At 38.7% G+C, this 22,251-nt stretch overlaps 2 protein-coding genes across 2 annotated transcripts in view; both read left to right on the top strand.

Moving 5' to 3' along the window:
• LOC111864854 (R3H domain-containing protein 1) overlaps nucleotides 1-21,638 on the top strand; it is a 104,087-nt gene extending 82,449 nt beyond the window's left edge. Inside the window, exons 16-23 of the mRNA XM_033751647.1 lie at nucleotides 1,080-1,377; nucleotides 3,265-3,403; nucleotides 4,017-4,227; nucleotides 9,494-9,703; nucleotides 11,892-12,093; nucleotides 15,629-15,848; nucleotides 16,517-16,659; nucleotides 19,770-21,638. Of these exons, the coding sequence (XP_033607538.1) occupies nucleotides 1,080-1,377; nucleotides 3,265-3,403; nucleotides 4,017-4,227; nucleotides 9,494-9,703; nucleotides 11,892-12,093; nucleotides 15,629-15,848; nucleotides 16,517-16,659; nucleotides 19,770-19,816 (1,470 nt within the window). The 3' untranslated portion in view covers nucleotides 19,817-21,638. The remainder of the gene's footprint in view (nucleotides 1-1,079; nucleotides 1,378-3,264; nucleotides 3,404-4,016; nucleotides 4,228-9,493; nucleotides 9,704-11,891; nucleotides 12,094-15,628; nucleotides 15,849-16,516; nucleotides 16,660-19,769) is intronic.
• The window catches only part of LOC111864919, a 42,425-nt gene continuing 40,056 nt past the window's right edge, over nucleotides 19,883-22,251 (top strand). The window contains exon 1 of the mRNA XM_033751651.1: nucleotides 19,883-19,960. Coding sequence (XP_033607542.1) covers nucleotides 19,946-19,960 — 15 coding nt within the window. The 5' untranslated portion in view covers nucleotides 19,883-19,945. The remainder of the gene's footprint in view (nucleotides 19,961-22,251) is intronic.

The following is a 22,251-nucleotide window of genomic DNA, read 5'->3' as shown; positions in this document are numbered from 1 at the left end:
TGAATTACAAAGTGTGTAAATCAGCGATAGCGCTGTATTTAAGTGTAATTAAGAGAGAGTGTGTACCCAAAGTGCTAGTAACTCTAGTCATCTGAACTAGAACCCATCATTTTGTCATGCAGACTACCCTACACATGACAGTATATAAAAAAATTGAAGTATATAACTAGATAGATTATATACTATGTTATGTCAGCAGAATTGTAACATCTAATGTACTCTGCTTTGCATAGTAAACCCTACTTTTCTACATCTCATAATCCTCAGAAAGATGATCCAACTTTTTTCTCATTTAAAATTTTCTTTCCCTTTCTGCTTCTTCAACTTGCTTATTTTCTTTTAGTCATGATACCTGATAGGTCATCAATTGGTGAAATCTACTGAGAAATATAATTATAACCTCTCATATCAGATGCTCTCTTTCCATATGACTGTTTTGGATGAGGCAGAAGAAAACTGCCGACCTGCTATGATTTTATGAAGTTTATCATATGTCTCATTTGCTACCAGGTCTTTGTTATTGAAATGTAGATCAGATGTGTGCTACCAGAACATAAATATTTTATTATTGAATGATATCCTATTCTTGTGACCAAGCAAGCAGATACAGGAATAACGCTACATATTTGTGTTCCTCAGGTGCCACCTATAAACTATTCTAACTGAAATGGTTTTCCTCAGTCTTAGTAAATGCTAGGATGGGCCATTACTCTCTCCTTTCAATTATTTAACAATGCTGTCAGTAGCGCAGACTACACAGTGTCCAGTGGTAGAATGATGAGTGAAGAATGAAATGGAAGAGATGCAGAAGGAAGTGGTTATGGCTTAGCATTTGCTTGGAGGGACTGAGAAAACCATGAAAAACGTCAGTCAGTATAGTTAGTGTCCTGAACAACATTTGAACCAGGCACTTCCTGAATACATGTTAGAAACATTACCATTTGAGTCAGCTTGTTCAGTTTTCCTGCCTCACTAGATACCCCTATAAACCTGTATTGAAATAAGCTTGTTAATTAATCTAAACACACCTCTTGTGGGGAGACCACAATATCAATGCATTTAATTTTCTGACATTGCAGCATTCACAACTGCAGCCACCGCAGCAACCAACTCAACAGCCGTTACCAATGTATTATGTACCACCAGCTCTCCCTGCCCCTCCACCTCCATCTGGTCCAATGCTAAACACTTCCCCTCCACAACAGGCCACTTCCAGTAATTGCAACCCAGCCACTCCTAGATATATGACAACATACCCACCTTACCAGCAGGTCCCCAGTGCCACTCAACTGTGCCACCCCAGTGGCCCAAGTTTACCTCCCTCTGTTCAGCAGGAGACACATCAGGACAGGCCTCAACAGAACGTGGGACACAGTGGTATGTAAACTGCATTCATGAGTATAAATTTACCATTTTCATTTATCTCCCATGCCAGAAACTGTTTTTTTTAATTCTCATAGAGGGGGGTGGAGCCCAGTTGGGTCCACTTGGCATGGCGGCCACTGATGGGCCTATTGTACCTGCCCCAGGTGATTATGACGATGGAGAATTTAGTGGAATGAAGATTGACAGGGGAAACCGAAGTACTTGGAGAAAACCTACCCCAGCACCACTTTGTCCACCACAAATCCCACTTGACCAGACCTGGGTTTGAACCCGGGCCGCCGCGGTGGGAAGCCAACAGTTAAGTGCTTGAGCTATGGCATGGCCTCAGAAACTGGTTTGAGATTGTCCAGATCCACTGTAGATTTTTCCCCCCTCACTTGTGACAGAGCCAGGACTTTGTGCATGTTGGGTAAAATATGGCTCCTCACCATCAAAGCGAGCAGAATCTTGCCCTGTGGATGCTTTGTCATTGTTAGTGGATTACACTACCCTTGTCAGTCTAGGCTCGCATTTAGGAGGTGCTCATTTTCAATCTCAGCTGGAACATCAGTGTCCTGGCTGCAGTGTTTCATGGTTTCCCCAGTCCCTCCAGGCAGATACTGAGCCGATACCTCAATTAGGCCATGACTGTTTCCTTCCAGATCCTTTCCATTTCACATTCATTTATCATCATCTCATTCACTACCATATATTCTAGGTACTGACCATGTCATTAAATACCAAACATGAAAGTGCTCTGAAACAATGCGACAAAAACTGGAGACATTAGAAACAAATATGTTAAGAACAGTAGATTCATAGGTTGCTCTACACTACAGATTTTTAATACTCACATTTGCTACAAGTTCAGTGTAAGATAAGATAAAAGAAGCAAAGTGAAATTAGCTTCAAGACCTTAGAGTAATACAGTTTCACAAAAAGTGAAATGGTTGACATTCATGATGATCACAGTGGTCATTCTCCTTTTCCTGCATGATCAGTTTTTTCTTTGTATACAGCAGTTATATGTAAAATCATATACCAGTTGGCGTAGCTAATTACATATAGGAAATTGTGAATGCTTTAGGTGTGTGGTTGGTGAGTGATTGCTTTATGTGTATGTTTGTCAAAAAACACACAAAGAAACAAACAGAGAGAGAGAGAGAGACCTCACTAATTCAGAATTTGTGATCATTCAGACAGTTTTTTTTTTTTTGCATCACGACCTTGATGGTGACAATGCCGCTACCTAAACTGTCTTTAAGACTGATATAAAAACTTAACATCTTTACATTTTATGACAAGAAAATTTATTTTATGATATGCAGTCTAAGTTTCAAAATAAAGTTGTATTGCCTAAAAAAGACCTGTGAAGTCTATTTTATAACTTCTGTGAACATATTTTCAGTAACACTTCTATAATTTGGACTCACTAATTTGGACAAGGGTTCACTCCCAATGGGATGGTATGGAGTGGATTGATCTGGCTCAGGATAGGGACCAGTGGAGGGCTCTTGTGAGCACGGTAATGAACCTTCAGGTTCCATAAAATGCTGGGAAATTCGTAAGTAGCTGCAGAATTGGCGGCTCCTCCAGAAGGACTTAGCTCCGTGAGTGAGTGAGTGAGTGAGTGAGTGAGTGAGTGAGTGAGTGAGTGAGTGAGTAAGTTCACTCCCAATTTGTTCAAATTAGTAAGGCCTTACTTGATATATATATCTGTGTGTGTGTGTGTGTGTGTGTGAGAGAGAGAGAGAGAGAGAGAAGGGGGGGATATATATATATATATCATTGTAACTTCCATCACACGGTTCTAAATTTTTTGCTTTGTATTTGAGATAGAACAGAATTATGGTTCCGAAACATAGCATGCAGAGAAGTTTTAGCTGTTTTTGTTTACAGGAGGCTACATACCAAATTACCCTATGGTGAGTTATGGAGCAGCAGTGTTGGCAGCCACAGGGAATGGTGACTGCTTGCCTCTGTACACCCAACCTTCTATGCATATGCTGTACACCCCTACCAGTATTAATGTAAACTCGTAAGTAATCTCTCTCTCATAGTAGTTAAACCATTAATTTAAAAGGAAACTCAGGAAAGGCATCGTTTATTGTATTGTATGAGAAATTTGTTATTGAAATTTAATTTTTAATAATTTTGATGTGAATACAAAGGGAGCAAACTGTCCACAGCAGATTTTTGTACACCCCTATTACAGACCTCATGCTGGGCAGTTAATTTGTAAGTCATGAAGACCTTAGCAGTTTTTGGCTTATTTTTGACTAGAGGTTGCAGAATGCATCTGTTAGCTTTGCCATGTCTGTCTGTCTCTCTGCCTGCATGTAGCACAGTTCAAAAACAGCTGAATTGTTTTTCATGAATTCGGGTATTGGGAAATTTTCTCTAACATTTGTTAATGCATTCCAAATTTGGTTAAAATTGAACAAAAATAAGACAGTTTTTATGAAGACCTACATGCATTTGTGTGCACATCTTGAATGTAATTTTCTATATATTTATCAGAGCAAAATATGCATTTAACAGGAGTTGTAAAGAAAACTGAGACACATATTTCATGTGTAACTAAAATAAAGGGAGTGAACATGTTGGAACTGTGATGTTGTGCATACACTTCTTAACTTATTCTGTTCCAGCTTGAGTAACAGTTCATCAAGTGCAACGACATCTGCCTTGGCTGGAGGAGGTGTACTGCCATACTACCACCCACCCTCTACCCCAGCATCCTACAGTCAGCCAGTAATGGGCCTTAGTATGGGACCTCCCTACATGCAGCCAGGCCAACCTGGGGCAGCCATGGGAACATACAGGGCCCCTACGCCTCCACAGACACCCACACAGAGTCAGGTAATAAAAATATTCTTGTTTTTTATTATTATTGTTTGCATCGTGTTGCATAAATATTGCTCTATATTGTAAAAATAATTTATAAGCATTCCAAACACAAAAGAAGTTTGTATATAAAGCAGTCTACTGCAGTACAGATAAAACAAAATCATCAAAAAAAAGTTTGCAGTTCCCATTGCAACTTTCATGGAAACGTGAGTGGTACAGTCATTCCATAAGTCTTAGGCAAATTAGACTGAACTAAACTGAAAACAATCAACAGGATTTTATGCGTTACTGTTAGTTATTGAAAAACTTGGTTTTGACGTATAGCACAGCTGGTATAGCGACTGCCTATGGGCTGGACAGCCAAGGGGTCGGAGTTGAAGTCTGTAGAGGTAAGATTTTTTGCCACTCTACATTATCTGGACCATTTCTGGCGCGCACCCAGCCTGCTGTCCAATGGATACCAGAGGTTCTTTCCCCAGGGGTAAAGCAGACAGGGCGTGAATCTGACCACTCACCTCCAACTAGTGCTGAGATCAGGAACACATGGATCTATACATCCAGTCCCCCATACATCTTCATGACCTAATGCTTAATTAGTTAAGCACAGGGACAACTTTACCTATACCTTCCAAAAACTTGGTTTGAGGTAGTCTTCCCACCAATGTTTATGATTTCATGCTGCAGAAATCAGAGAATTAATTCTTGAAATATAATTCACCATTTTTCATCCAGAAAATATTGAAACTATCTATAGTAATATAATTCATTGCATAACTTTACATCTGAATTTCTTTGTTGGACATTGCTGCAACAGGAGAAGTGCAGAAATTTTAATATAGTAACTTTTGTGGAATTCTGTTATGTATGCACTTTGGTTTGAACATGGGATTAAATCAAAGTTTCATTTTGAAAGAAGATGAGCTGTCTATGATTACACATTTTCATGATCAGGGTCTAATGGTTCTCAGGGTTGAGCTCCATCTCATGTTCTGATATTTAGAACAGTTGTATTAAAACTGCAGTTGTCTTCAGGATGTGCCTCTGGAATTATTCTTCTGTTGGTTTCCATTCCCATGTTTAATATGTGGGTCACTCTCTCTTCTCGGGCATGATTTTTGATATCGTCATCAGTGTATGTAGCAGTCAAGACACTTAACCAATCACAAACAACTTTCCTCCCCGTTTACAGATTGCTGAAACATTGGATACATTCATACAAGTGATGAGACTCAAGCTAAGTAACTAAGACTCCCATTTTTAGTGTAGTTATTTCATTCACTCTCATTGCAACATCATCATACTCATGCTTACAATGTGACAGATGGGGGGGGAAAAAAGAGCACAATATGAAATGTTATTTTGAATACAAACAAACTTAGTAGTATTTGTCTTGTCAGGATCATGAAGGAGACAGGCTAGGTGAGGCCAAATAGAAAGCTAAGTGGCCTCAGAATCCATAACCTTCTTTTATAACTAAATTTTAATAATACTAATTTGTTAAATGCCATTTTTAATGGAAAAACTTCATTAAGATAAACAGAGTTTTGTAGGCCTTAGAACTGTTGTTGCATGAAACTTTTATATCCATCCCAAAATTTTTTACTGTAAACATTATTGGTAATGAACATATTGAGCAGCAACCCATTTAAATCTCATGTCTGAATATCATCGTGAAAACAATTTCCAGAGCTGTGGATATGAATGTCCGAATTTTCCAACTCAAATTCAGTCTTTACTGGCTGTTTAGTGCCTTTGGATTGGATTGATATGGCTCAGGATAGGGACCAGTGGAGGGCTCTTGTGAACTCTGTAATGAACCTTCAGGTTCCATAAAATGCTGGGAAGTTCTTGAGTAGCTACACAATTGGCAGCTTCTCAAGAAGAGCTCAGCTCCATGAGTGAGTAATGTCCTCTGGATTATGATTGTGTATAGCCTGTAGTCTGTTAGGTATGAATCAACATTTTGTGAGAATGTACTACCTCATCTTCAACACTGCAGATGGGGACCGTGTATTCCTTTGAAACTGATAGCCACATGGTGTCATAACCCAGAAATCCATAGTATGAATTTTAGATTGTCATTGTCATTGTCATTTATTTATAGTTCCAAAAAATCCATAGAGGCATCTGCCTCAGATATAGAACAAGTCAATAATACAATATAACATATAAATATACATACATAATCAGACAGTCATCATCGTCAAAATTTAAATACTCAATACAACAAAACTACTGTACAACAATACATTCATATATCAAAATAACATTTAAAGTTACATACATGATTAAAAGACCGTCAGGACTCTTAATATAGTAATATAAAATCCACTTTCTTAACACATGACACACCCACATCACAGCAGTGATAGCACCCTCTTCCTGAGTATTTCATTCCATATTCCATTGCATCCCAGCAGTAGGCAACAGCGTTTACCAAATATACATGAGGTATCAATCTTTATTCCAGCAGTAGTATTCTTCTGCAGTATAAAAAGAACTGGTGATAAGAAACTTCTTTAACGCCACTTTAAATCCAGGAATGTCATAAGATAATTGTTTAAGCTCTGGAGGGAGGTGGTTATAAGATTAATTGAAAATTTCATAAATATCCTTAAATTACCATTTAGTCATTAATCTAAAGCATCAGGCCCAGGTGTTATTCATTGCCATCAGTAATTTATAGAGGAAACCAGACATAGCTAGAACTGCATAACAGAAGTTTCCTTATATCAATTATGTGACAGCGCCATCAGTATTGTACCATTTAGTTAGTAAAATGTATTGACACACAGAGTTGATTCCCTCTTTACCTTTATCATCTGTGCATTGCACTATTGTGACAGCACACATACAGCTCCATCAGTCTTGACTGTCACATTCATTACAATGTAAATATCTTTACCTCCAAGTTAAATTCAGATCACCATTGCCATAGTAATGGGAGTTTTAAATCCTCTATTCCCAGACAGTAATGATTAACCTTTATCGGACGGGCCATTTAATTTCCGGTAGGGGCAGCTGGACGGAGTTCATTTAAATGCCCGCCCTTCTAGAGCAATGAAATTGTAAGCATGTTTCTAAAAATGGTGTGATTTCTACATTTTTTATGATAAACGAACGAAATGAACGCTCCTTTAATGTAGAAAGAATATAGAATCAGATATTCTAATTTACAGATTTTAATATCTGTAAAAAATTTTTACACTGATTCCCAAAATAAAATTTCCCGAAATTCATACATTTTCTGCACCATGCGTTCTAGCAGTGTAATACATTTCTGCACCATGCGTTTTAGCAGTGTAAGTCCTTGTGGCGACTTCACATTCAATGGTATCTCTTATTTATCGTATGGGACATGTCGCTATGCACGACTGTTTGCGTCTGAAAATCCTCGCTGCCTAATGTGTTAGATAAACACAGGAGTTACTTCTCGGAATATGGTGTTGCCAGATCGGTAATTCGTTCATTCATTGCAGTCAAACCATTGTGTTTGTAACGATTTTGAAATATTGCAATATAAGGTTAGCCACCCATGACATCATGAAGCAGATATTGGGTTCAGAGAAGTCGTGAATGAGATTTTTGTATGTGTGGGCTGGAGGTTAAGATTTATGGCTTCTTATCATTGTCTAAGCACAGAGATTCACTGCTAGCACTGCTAGAGAGCCGTATACACTACGACGTCGTATGGAAAATGCTGAAATGAGACACAGATTCGGACTGCTATTCAACCGATTCTGAATGTGGCGTGGAAGATTGGTCTTCTGATGCCTAAAATTGAGAAATAGCTGTTTAATGACACAGATTATGAGAGGGGCGAGCAAAGTTGGAATTCTGATTCCGCGGACGACGGGTCATCACCTTCGTTGGCAACTTGGGGACCGCCAGACCAGTGTGGCTGGAGAGGTGTGAATAATTATTCCGGTGTAGCTGCGGGGATAAATATCACTGCAGCTCGACATCACTGGCCTGCTTCCTCTAAATCGCAACTGAGGTGTCGTGTGTGCTTTTCGCGTGGGAAGCGGTCTAGCGTTCGTACGAAGTGCGTGAGCTGCGACGTCGGACTCTGCATTTCGGAATTTTTTCGGCAGTACCATACGAAGGCCACATTACCATAGATGACGCAGGGGGGAAGGCTGTTTCCTCATGAAGATGGTGAACATATATCACGTAAGTAGAGCAAAAATTTAATTTTAAAAAAATCTTTACACGCGTGCAATGCGCGAAATCATATGAGGTCGTTCGGCCATATGACGTCGGTAGATTACATTAGATCACGCAGGAGGGAAGGCTGTCACCTTATAAAGGTTGTGACCAAAAATTATGTAAATAGAAGAACAATTTATATTTTAAATTTAATTTTAAAAAAATCTTTACACGCGTGGAATGCGCGACATCATATGATGTCGTTCTTAAATTTGTCCTTACTTTTAACGTCATATGACGTCCCTAGATTACATTAGATCATGCAGGAACGAAGGCTGTCTCCTTATAAAGGTGGTGACCAAAAATCATGTAAATAGAACAACAATTTATATTTTTAATATAATATAAAAAAAACCTTACACGCGTGGAATCCGCGACATCATATGATGACGTTCGGCCAGCTGCCCTAACTTTTAACGACATCATATGATGACGTTCGTCCGATAAAGGTTAAATTTCATAGCAATGATTTTATGAAGATCAAGAAAAGTACTATGACTTGACCAAATAGCTTAACAAGAGACGTAATCCGATGCTAGACAGTGGCACAGTAAACATGCAATGTCATTAAACAAATTGCTGTTGCTATGCAACAGCCAGTAAACTATTATGAAGCAGTGTTTTATACAGGCCTGTGCCATTTTCTTTGTGGTCTGTGCCAAGGCTATGCATGTGCAACCAGACCAGACAGGTAGTTGACAACCAGCGAGAGCCAGTGAGTGGACAGTCCTGGCTATAAGGCCATGAGTTGCATTTGAGAGTCAACAGTTGAATCAGTTAGTTAGGGGACAGTTGCCAGCCAGTAAGGACATAAGCGCAGAGAACATTGTTGGGATAAGTTACCAGGTAATGGCTAGTGAAGACATAGAGGACTTAGCATGTGCTAAGTAGTGAGAAGTAAGAGTGTGCAAATTAGCAAGAGCTCTATAATTACTTGTATTTATAATTACAATTTCTAAGTGTTGAGAGAATCCAATTACCAGTCCAGACCCTGTGTCTAGTCACTAACGTGTGACAATACTAAGTCTTTCAGCAGATGTAATTCTAGCTCTACCTGTAACTGTTACAGTCCTTGTGCAGTGTGCCCACACACCCATATGTCTACCTGAATGGAGGGAACTACACACCAATGTACAATGGAGGTGGAGCAAGTGGGAATGCTCCAACTCCTGGCCCATACAGTCAGCAGCCTACAGGCAATGCTTCTACTCCTGGGTCATCGCAGTACATTCTCCCCACTATCATCTCAAATCTAGGACTGTTCCGGTCTAACATGCAGGTGAAACAGAATTTACTTCTATCTAATAGGTTTATGGTCCTCTCAAATCTAGGACTGTTCCGGTCTAACATGCAGGTGAAACAGAATTGACTTCTATCTAATAGGTTTATCGTCCTGGTAATTAGGTCCTGTAGGTAGACCTACCAAATTTAGTTCCAGATTTTGCAGGTGAGACTCGTGAATCATGGTATATAAGCATGAGAAATGAGGGATATTTTACCTACAAATTCTGTATATAACATATACAGTATGCATTACATAGAACATATCAAAGTGGACATTTATTCCTGTGTCTTGTATGAATTTCATTCTGTTATGTAATGAAGAATTTCCAGTAGAAGAAATTTAGTAGGAAGTGATAAATTTATTTTAGACTAACCATTATTTTGGTCCAGCAGAGGGTTAGGACAGATAATATTAACCTTTATTTGGTGGAAGGGAAGTACATTTGACCCACTATATTCTATGTGGTACGGACATAAGTTCGTGGACTGTGGTTCTATCACATCATATTACAAGGTATTCACACTCACACAGACCCACATCGGCCCTCAAAATAGTTGCCGTTGGCCACTATGCAAGTCTTCCAACGTTGATATAGCTGCTGAAAATATTCCTGAAACATATTGGCAGGAAATTCCCATATGGCATCTTTTGTGGCATTGACAGCCTCCTCGGATGACTAAAATCTATGACCACGTAACTTTGCTTTCAAGTGGTGAAAGAGAAAGAAATCGAATGGGGCAAGATCAGGTGAGTATGGAGGTTGTGGCAAAATGATGGCCTGTAGCCTTGCCAATTCCTCTTGAATAAGAACAGAGCAATGTGAAGGGGCATTGTCATATAGAAACAGCCAATTGTTCCTATGTCAAACATTTCACTACAGGATTTGCCTAATTTTTGGCAGAACTTGATGTTTGCTCATTGTTCAAACTGCCACATTTTCGATTTTTGCCACTTGCATTTAACTGCAGTTCACAAAAGAGGCCATAGTTCTGCTTCCACTGTTTGCACACAACTGCCGCTTGCTGTAACAAGAGATGAACTGACAGAGCATCATATCATGTCTCAGCCTGTCTGTTGTAGTGCGCTGCAACGATGCTTTGAAGGCCAGTCGACGAACTTATTGACTATGGTAGTATATACTTTTACATGGCCAAATGGAAGGAACCCTGCTCTGCTGAGGTACCATTGTTTTGACCCTGTATATGTACTCGAAGGAGTGGAAGTTAATTTTCTGCTGTACTTAAAATAAATATTTGAAGTCCACAATTGCCATATTTTTACTGCAAAATACATAAAATGAATCCCATACTGGGGTTGATTAGGTTATAAAACTGTGTAATGCACTGCAAAACTATAAATCAGGTTACAGTTTGTCCAAACAGATGATCTCCGTTTATCACAAAACAAGACAAAGTATGACATTTCTTCTTCAGTTGTCATGGTCTGGTTCATACACTTCACAATTCCCAATCGTGCCTTTTTATGAAAACATGCATACATGAAAAATAAAAAGAGTAAATTGAAATAGCAGAGATGATTTTATTGCTTATGATGGTGTGATCTGTTTCCTGCAGTTAAGAGCTGTGAATCCTCAAAAATGCATATTTGTGTAGTAGAGTCTGAAATGGTTCAGTACACATCCCCACATTGAACTTCAAATACTGAAAATTTTTCTTTTTTATTTGTTGTATAGAGAACACACTCAACACTACACACTTTTCCCATTTTAAGCACTTTATCACAATTTGAGAAGGATCAGATGGCTGGGTGAAGGGGTTGGACTCCTTGTGAGATGGGATGAAGATGAGGCAAAATTTCCACCCTCTTGTGTTAGGCCTCTGAGCAAGGCAAGACTGAAATTTCTGTAGAATATCTTACAAGAGGAGTTTAATAGCATCTGACTTTTCAGGACTGACAGATCAAGTGGTTAAAGAAACAGTTTTTAGTCCACTTTCAGGTTTGCCTGCTGATAAAGTAACGGTTTATCATGCTGTCATTTTTGTCCACATACACCATTTGCTTGTAATTCTGGACTGTTGCTGGTTTCAGGGCATATCTTTGACTGTCAGAATATATAATAATAATAATAATAAAGGCATTTTTACAGATATTTCATGACATGTTGCTCATTTCAGATAACATGTGGTGTGTAGATAACATATAAGGTTGTGTTCATTTCCAGATGATGTCTACTGTGAGATCAAGTCCTCCTCCAAGACTTCCTCGGGATGGTCTAGGGTCCAAACCGCCATATAGTCGGTCTCCTTCAGTTGGGAGCAAGGATAGGGGTAATGGCAGTCATTATGATGTGTGTGGAAATGACAAGTCCATTGCAAGCATGAGATATTCATCAGTACCCATGTTTGGGCTACGCATTATGCCAGGTACTAACATAAGGTTAATAAGAAGCTGGACATGTTAGTGCATTGAGAGCTAACAATCTAACAGTTAGTACAACTTCAGATGCTGCACATCACAACTGCTGCTACTACTACAACCACCACCACCACCACCACCACCACCACCACCAACTTCATGTATCCATGTTCAAATGCTACTACATTAAATTTTTTTTATTATTATTTCTAAATTTTCTGTGATGACTGATGCATGCACAAAATTATATAAGAAGAATTTTGTAAACATTCGGTACATTATTATGCGGCACCCTCTATCCACAAAAGTTGGCACTAACTTCGCCAACAACTGGCAGTCGCTTGGTCGGTATAGTTCGCTTGCGGACTAAGGGCCACAGAGTTTTTTTTTTCAGTACATTATTACAGAATGTGACTTAGTTGAGTGTAAAACTGTCATCCATGAAGGAGATCAATCTTGTGCACACTGACCACTAAATCATCAAGTAATGAAAGATAAGTACTCAGAATTTGTACATTGTGTCTGCATCATCAATTTGCTGCAGTGAAATATCCTGGCATGAATTCCAAAATATTGACTCTTGACACTTGAGAGAAAAAGCTACCTTCATTTCATGAGTCAGCAGGGTAACTTTGAGATAGGTCTAAAATGGATAGCCACTGGTTTTAACATTCTGTTCCTGATAAATGATACAAATTCCATCCCAAGTGCAAACAATATATATTATATGTCTTTGATCTTGTTCTCTTCCACACTACATGTTTCGGCTTCTATCGGCCATCATCAGGTGTATACTCTTAACGTTGCTGCTACACTGAACCCAGTCTAAAATTTAACATTTAAAACACATTGTTATTTTCTTCGTATTATCAACATCTACCTCATTGATATGTGTCTGGTATGTAGATTATATTGCACACGTCAAATTTGATTTTCCGGTAGTAGCACTATAAAATCTTTAGTTATGATTTTAAAATCCTTTACAATTTCTCTAAATTTTAAATTTAAAATTTAAAATTGTTAGGGTTACTCGCCCTATGTCTAAAGTGCTGGAGCGGCTAGTTCTTGTTTCCACACTGTACAGGTGTTATTCAGTGTAGTCTTCCTGTGTGCGTGCCGCTGCTTGTCTTTACTACGTAGTACACTATGTAGTGTCTTTACACGTAGTAAAGACAAGCAGCGGCACGCACACAGGAAGACTACACTGAATAACACCTGTACAGTGTGGAAACAAGAACTAGCCACTCCAGCACTTTAGACATAGGGCGAGTAACCCTAACAATTTTAAATTTAAAATCTAGAGAAATTTTAAAGGATTTTAAAATCATAACTAAAGATTTTATAGTGCTACTACAGGAAAATCAAATTTGACGTGTGCAATATAATCTACATACCAGACACATATCAATGAGGTAGATGTTGATAATACGAAGAAAATAACAATGTGTTTTAAATGTTAAATTTTAGACTGGTTTCAGTGTAGCAGCAATGTTAAGAGTATACACCTGATGATGGCCGATAGGGGCCAAAACATGTAGTGTGGAAGAGAACAAGATCAAAGACATATAATATATATTGTTTGCACTTGGGACGGAGTTTGTATCATTTATCATGTAGAGTGCAACAGGATGCTTAAGTATAATATTCTGTTCCTGGCTGACAGCTTTTCACATGTCCAGACATTATGTTTATGAAACCAGAAATTATTCAGATTACATTCTTCTGGGATGTGATGCCATATAGTGTTGTTGGTATGGACCAAAGGTTTGGGGAACATACTGCTTGCATCTTCAAGATGGAGGCAAACAGTTCCTCCGAAATATTGGTGCGCATCTATCAAGCTACATGACATCACATCTCAGTGAGGACCTCAGAAACCAGAATATATTCCTTATAATATATCTTATGTAACTGGATGTAAAATGAGCACTTAAAATAAAAAAAAAGATATAATTGTATGTTGCATCAATAAATGATGCATTTGCATGAGCACACAGATGTTAGTCCATTTGGTCCATTTTGCATAATTTGATGCTATCAGATTTTGAATAGTAGTTTCATGATGTATCACTATTTATAGTGCTTTGTTGCTCTGTTTTTTTTTTTTCTTTTCCTTTCCCACATGGCATTTTACATAGTTACATTACACAGATCACAAGCCAATATAAGATGCTTGTCTGTATACCATATTTACCTTGCTATAAGATGACTCCCCACCCCAGTAAAACGTTTTAAGGAAACATAATGGTGTTAATTTTCTGATGAAAGGCAATAGGTACAAATTTCTTGAGACACAAAACTTTCTTATCCCCCTCAGTTCTCTTTATAGTGTCCCATTTTATGTTTGCAGTGTGCTTTGCTCTTGAAACCTGCACATAGTTTTTCTTTGTGTGTCCTCCATTACTGCAGACTGGCCCCAGACATACTGCACTTTGTGAATGTTGCAGAGTTTTTATTTTTATTACATATCTGATAACCAATTAATTAAAAATTGGCATAATGTACAGTTGAGAATGATGATGTAATTTGCATTTTAAGAGGCTTGATGATCATTTCATATGATTTATTTAACTTTCATTTAAGAGGTCCAGTCATTCTAAAAGTATGGCTTATACGCCCACTCCCCCACATGCCTTCATGGTGTGGTGCTTAATTAGTTAAGCACATGGAACTTTACTTTATGAAGTTACTCTAAGCACTATAATAAATAGAGTTCCTAAATTTAATAATCAATTATGAGTTCAATATTAGCATTAGTACTATCAGGGATAGAGAACCTTTTCCTTAACTGATGCCAGATTTACAGCAGAAGTTACTTTTCATTAAGAAGGGGTACAAGCCACCCTCATTGCTAATACCAACAAGAATATATCTCACAAAAAAGAACTACAGTTCAGTGAACGACTGAATTACCAAGTGGCTCCAGATGTTAATGATCAATGCTAGCTAGTGTCTCAGTTGATGGCAAAGGTTAGCCATCCATATCTTAAATTAGTTCTTATTAATCACAAAAGAAATTATATTCATCTGTAGACCAAGTGACACCTCGCAACCACAGCATACTTCAAAACTCATATTTGGATATTGCCAAAGAATTTATTTTACTGTTCATCATGAAACTGAACACAATTTTCCATACCTGAATGTTTCACATTTAATGCATAGCACATTAAATTGAATGGTGGTGGAAATAGACTATACTTGGGATATATACCTGCAAAGACAATGGATATATAGTTATGTCTGACGGGTTTTGCGTCTCTAGAAAATGTACCTCAAAAGCAGAACCATCAACTGTAATGATATTCAAATGATTATTGCATTAGAAGTATTACTATTTCATAAAGGAAATGATTCTCTTTTTTGAACACCCCATGTTTTATTTTTGAAAATGGAAGATTTATTTAGTTAACCATCAATATGATGGTGATATAAAGAAAATGGCAGTTCTCCAAAACTCATTGCTCCACTCTGTTAATTCATTCATTAATAATGAATACCATTGATGCTTAATTGGTATGTTGTATTGTGTTCTGCCATCAGGTGATATGCGGGTGATGGGTCAGCAACCCCTATCGTCATCCTCTCCTGCATTAAGGATGCCCTTCCCTCTCACTTCTCACCCCACCACCATGCCAGGATCTCACCATCCTACACACAGAATGCAGCAGCAACCAATGCATTACCCACATGGAAGCCAGTCATCTGGTTCAGAGGTGTCAATAGGATCAGTAGGTAGACCCCCAAAACCAAGGAAACAAAGGTGGGTACTGGGAACTTCAGAACGAAAGACTTTAAAAAAAAATTTCAGTTTGATTGTTCCCATAAAGCTTACTGTTTGGAGTATCACAAGCATATGACTTGCTGTGATGATCATATCACTATGATATACAGATGAGAATTGAGAAGAAGCAAACAGTGTATGTAGTTTGATATCATATGAACAGGAGGCTATGTGTATATTTCATCTTTCAGCCCTCGAACTGCAACTAACTTGGACATCCAGATGCTCAAAGGCATATCAACAGTATTGTCATATTACACATTGCAGATTGTTCATAACTCAGAACAATGTTATCTAGATTTTGATTTTTTAACTCTTGACATCAAACATATATATAGAAAAGCTTGGATAAGTAACAAATATTTTGTGTGCAATGAGGCGCGTTCTTCTCAGAACCACCATATTACTCACTAGTTTCAAAACAAACTTTCCTCCACTATTTTAGTTATTATTTGTTCTACAGTAGCTTTTAGTGAAAGATTGGAGGAGGGACAATTCAGTGTCATCTCATTCTGGTAAATATGGCATGACTAGAAGAGATGGAAAATAATGCCTTTAGATCACTTCCCCCTTTCCATATGTAAGTCAGTCTAAGAACTGATCTCGTGTGCATCTTTAATTAAAGTGTATGTTTCATATTATTTCAGACCTAAGGTGACAGCTACAATTCCAACACATCCTGTACGAAATTCATTGCCACCTCAAGCAAGCAGCATACAGTCACTGCCACCAGCACAGGCAGCTGTTGGTACTCTTCCCACACCTGTTGAAGGAACAGGTCAGGAAGCAGGTTTGTTCATGATCATTACAGATATCTTCATTTCATACAACTTGAGATATATAATATTGTAACGGGTTTTGTTACTGAATACGCTGTAGAGATTGTTAATTGGTTTATTCAGCAAACTACAAATAACGGCTACAATTAATTATCACAGTGTTACGGGTTTCCACACTTTACAAACCCTACAACAAAATCTCTTTAACACTATCTTCCAGAGTCTTCACGTATTAATAGCGCGAGAGCTATACAAGTCTCTCTGTCTCACACACTCCCAATTACACAGTTACACACACGTCTGGTTCTTCTTTCCACGACGGCTACTATACTCCAACTGTAGTCAGCTGACTGGAGAACTGCTGATAACACACTCGCTCGTAGGCTTGCTCGGAACTAACTCGGAACAGTCTTCGGCGATGGCCACGTTACAACTCAACTCANCGGCTTTGCGCAACATGTCACACTGCTCCCTCCTTAAGGCTGTTCGTCCCGAATAGCCTAACGGTGCATCCCCATTCCTTTGCTTCGGAGGCTGTTCTTGCAGCATCTGTTCTCCGGCCGTTACAAAGGCTCCCTTCTTAAGACCAACTCGTCTCGAGCGGCTTCCTTTCAGCTCGCCAGAAGATCCAGTTGTATCCCATTCATCCATCGCTTTCTCCCGTGGCACATTCACTCTCTCTGGGAAGGCCGGTTCATCTACATTACCGGTTCCTCCTCTGCTTGAAGTCTCTTTTTCCATTTTGGAGGGGGTCGTCCCCTCCACAGTGTCCAGTCCTGGTTTATGTCTTCCATGATAATTTCCTTATGTCGATGTAACAGCCCTTGATGCATTGTTTGCACTTGCTGACATCGTCGTTCCTCCTGGTCCTCCCGCCACTTGCTGGCATGAGACCGTGGTGCCAAGTCCTCTTTCCGGCATCCGAAGGTTCCCTGGGGAGTTTCCTTCTTGAAGGCATTTCTCCAACGTCGTGCCACTGTTGCATGACGGGATATCTTCCTGCAGATGGCAGCCAACTTCATCCGGGACGAATGATCTCCTTGGGTCCAAGATTTCCTGAAGATGTTCCTCTTGCTCCATGCCACTCTTGCATGGTGGGACACCTTCCTGCTGACGACGGCCAATGTATTCTGGGGTCCGCAATTTTTCCGTGTCGGGTTCTTCATAATTCGTCGCTTTCGGTCCCTGCGCCTTTTCTTCTTCGGTTCTCTGACCGGCATTACTTCGGCGTCTGTTATGGGTACCTCTCGTTCTGCCGCCTCAGGTTTCCTGTGCACTGAGGCCGGCTCTTCATCTTCTGGACGTGCCTCCATTTCTTGGCAGGCCATCGTCTCTCCGACCGGTATCACTATGGGGACCTCTTCTTGTTGTGCCGCCCTTGCTTGGGTTGCTCTCATCTCCGCGGAAGTCTTTTCTCGCCAGGCGACCATTCTGGCTAGGAGTTCCTTGTGGCTGATCTCCACCTTTTCTTGACAGGAGTCTAATTTGGCCAGGAAATCTTCTTTGTCTTTCCTCCATCTCTTCCTTCTCTTTCCTCCTACATTCCTCCATCTCTTCCTTCTCTTTCCTCCTCTCTTCCTCCCTATCGGCTTTCTGTCTGGCTGCCATTTGCTCCTGGGCGAACAACAGACATTCCATCACTTTTTCCATGTCCATGTTGTAGCAGTAAACCACTCGATGCACAATAATTCAATTATTTGTCACCAGTGTAACGTGTTTTGAGTTCGAATCCTGTCGGTCACGTGTGTAAGTCCAAATCCCACTTCTGACACCAGTGTAACGTGTTTCGTTACTGAATACGCCATAGAGATCGTTAATTGGTTTATTGAACAATCTACAAGTAATGGCTACAATTAATTATAACAATGTTACGGGTTTCCACACTTTACAAACCCTACAACCAACTCTCTTCACACTATCTTCAGTAGTCTTCACGTATTAATAATGCGGGAGCTATACAAGTCTCCCTGATTTACACACTTTCACTCGTAACACGCCGCTGGCTAGATTCCAACTCTGCTCGCAGGCTGCTGTGCAGTTCCCTTATATAGCTGCAGTGCTTGCCTGATGCGTAATGAGTGCCACGTCATCCTGTTACGTCACCGCGTGTTGCACATTACGTTACCGTTCGGAGGGGGGGAGGGGTGCACTGACTCACCCGCCGCGTCACTGCTGGTGGGGGGGGGGTCCTCCATTGCACAACATGTCACAATATATACAGTAAGAAAAATCAGGTTGTTCCCTGCCCACTGTTTCCTATATATCCCTCATCCATTCTCGTAAGTTCTACTCTAAAATGGAGGCATATGTTCCTTCGAAATGTCAGAATCTATCTCATTATTACTAGGAAACAACCCAGAAGAACCTCAAAAAAGCTTTAGTTGTGTTCTTATATTTATATTCAACATCTCCCCAGAATGTTATTCACTACAGTGCCTTCTAGAGTTTATTGCATGGGTTTAGCCCAAAAAAGAGGGGCACAAGAAGGGGGAGGGACTTGGTTATCCCTGGCATTAAATTCTCATGTACTTCTGCAATGACTGATTTTCTGGACATTCTGCATCACCCAAATTGTTATTAAAATGTTTTGGAGGCTGGACTCTGTCTCCATCTTCAGGTAAGAAAGCACACTTAGTTGTGCCCAATTGATAAACATGGGCCAGTTTGGTCAAACTGAATAGGTTCTTTTTCATAAAGAATAGATCCACATTTTCTTGATCTCGGCACTAGATGGAAGTGAGTGGTCACCTTCACGCCCTGGCTGCTTTACCCCTGGGGAAAGAGCCCTGGGTACCAATTGGATAAGAGGTTTGGTGGACCCTAGAACTGGTCTGGACGATTTGGGAAATAGAAAATTCTTGACCCTACCAGGACTCCAACTCTGACCTTTCAGTCATCCAGCCCATCGCCAGTCGCTGTACCAACTACATCATGCCAGCTCCCCCAAAAGGAAGAGTTCTAGAAGTATTTTGACCAATGGCAGCATAGATAGAATCACTGTAGAATCTTTGGAAGTCTGCTGATTGAGTTGAATTGGAATGTAGTTTTGAATGTCCAGGGCACAGCCTTTTATCCTAAATCATATTAACTGTTTTGTCCCTGTGCAATTGTATGATTGCAGGTAGAGTTCTAATGATGAATGAAGTAAGTCCATCCAAACAACACTGACATTTGTTGGGGTTTCATCCGATCTAAAGACAAGTCTCTCTCGTTCTCTTACTGCCTAAGGTCCAAGCTGCCTTCAAGAAAGCCACAAACCTGACATCTAACAGAAAATTATGAATCTGAAGCAATGTTATGTTGGCAGCCATGGTAAGATCCTTTATTTTCCAACCTTGTCCTGTGTACAACATACATACCACCTTACAATGTTGTCACTGTCATCAGCTTCTGTGCTTTGATTCCAAAGGGATGTCTGTGCCAGGCCACCTTATTCATAGAGCAAAAAAGGAAAAATAATAGTTTTGGATCATAACAAAGATTATTCTTTGAAAATCTTACATGTAGCTACTTTTAAAATTTTTTGAGTAAAACTGATAATAAAAATGCTTCATGATATTTGCAGAAGAGAATTTAAAATCATATTTAGACTTCTTTTTTTTCATTTTGGAGTGAAGAGTGGGGGTTATTTTATTATGAAAACATATTGTACAAAATTTTCAAGAAATAAGTCATAATATTCACATGAAGCTGATTTTAACTAATGAATCTAAAAGGGATAACATTTGAAGAGCTTTTCTGATTTGGCAGCATTTGCCTCATTTTCTTCGTGTATCTGTTGATAAGATAAGAATGGCCTTGAGCATCAGCAGTATTTCAGTGATTAGGCATGTGATATTTTGTCTGTCATTTTCTCGAAGTTCCTTTACATTTCAGATGCCCTTCTGTCTTCTAAAAGTAACTTGTTATGAAGATAAACATAAAGTTTAAAATAGACATCAGTGTTGCCAACATAGTGGGAAGCATAAGATTAAATATTATATGATGACAGGAAAAGAAGGAATGAATAAAAGCACTTGAGTCAGCATTTTGTTATATGTCAAAAGGTTGAAGTAGTGTAAAAAAAAAAAAAGACACAAGTTAATACTACAACCCTTGTCCAAAACTACACATCGCTTTTTTCACAAGTTGATTGATCAATAATACTTTTATTATATTGTTAAATAATGAATATATGAAAATTAGCAAAAAATTTAAAAGGATATATATATATATATATATACTATATATTATATTTTATGTTTTCAACAGAAGCTGGAATGATTCTTGTCATATTGAAAAGAAATGCTGTAATGTTGTTGTTTCGTGAAGTTCTGTGATTCTTTCCGTTCATGAATGATCTGTTATATAACGAATTACAAAGTAAAAGAGATTTGAAAAGCAGGTGCAACATAGTTTAAAAATCAATAAATAATTTACTAAATGATTTTAAATTGCAGCTCAATTGAAGGAAGGACAAAATTTCAACAGTTGTGTCAGGATATGCTGAAGATTGTAATACTATGTGTTGCCTAAGTAGTAATTTCTTTTCTACTGCTGGCACAATAACAAATATTGCCATATGTACATAAACGAATCTGAAGCCATCCACCATTGCTTCATAGCAACTCCTCTTCCTACCACACTACATTTCCATTACACTTCACTACAGACTGGTGTCTGCATTGCTCAAACCCTCAAATAATGTACAGGATTAGTTGTATATAAGTTTGAGGTCAGATCCAAGGAAAGTACAACTGTAGCTAGTATGCCTGGGAAATGTTTTCCATTTTTATTTCTTTTACTTTCCCTTCTATCCTGCCTCACTTCCCCTCCCCCTTTCTCTTGGCAAGATCCCACCATACCCTTGGTCTGTTGTTACATGTGTTACTGTAGTCAAAGAAAGATGCTTTTTTTGTTGTTGTTGTTTTTCATATTATAATTAATAAAACCTGTACTTCAGAACTTGTTATATCTATTTTCAAAGTAAATTAAATTTGATCCAAACTAGTATACTTCTGAAGTAGTATTATTAAAGAGTATTTTATTACAAGAAAGGAGGAAACCCTGGTAAGATAGTGTGTTCAGTGGGCAATAGAAAATTGTCATTTACCATAATGACATACTGTGAACATCGGGAAGAAGACTACATTGTAGTAGCTAGTTTCACAATGCTTGTTTCTTTTTTTAATCCTGCATTAAATCAGCTAACAAACCATCGGGTAACGTATTTCACTAAGATAACATAAAATATAATATGTTATTATATCTAGTGTTGATTTATTAGTTCTTTTTCTTTTGAAATTATTAGTGATTCAGTAAACACAGATTAGCATCATTAAGGTTCTTGATGCATGATTTCTACATTTAGAAAATGAGAGCATTAAAATGGACACTGAAATCATTTTTAAAAACCCTAGAAAAGTACACTCAATTGAAGACACCAGCTACATAAGACTGTGCTGTGTGGGATTTGTTAAAATACACATTGGATGTCAACTACCAACTCAGTCAAAGCCACAAAATTCACAATATGTGATTATTACCATACTAACAAACTGGGATCAGGTCTTCACATAAAAACAACTTGAAACTTCAGTGTAGTCAGCGTCCAAATACCAGCA

The sequence above is a fragment of the Cryptotermes secundus genome, unplaced genomic scaffold (assembly GCF_002891405.2).
Source record: "Cryptotermes secundus unplaced genomic scaffold, Csec_1.0 scaffold579, whole genome shotgun sequence".
NCBI classification, from domain to species: Eukaryota; Metazoa; Arthropoda; class Insecta; order Blattodea; family Kalotermitidae; genus Cryptotermes; species Cryptotermes secundus.
The sequence above is the reverse complement of the archived record's forward strand: the minus strand, read 5'-3'. Positions and strand labels throughout refer to the sequence as shown.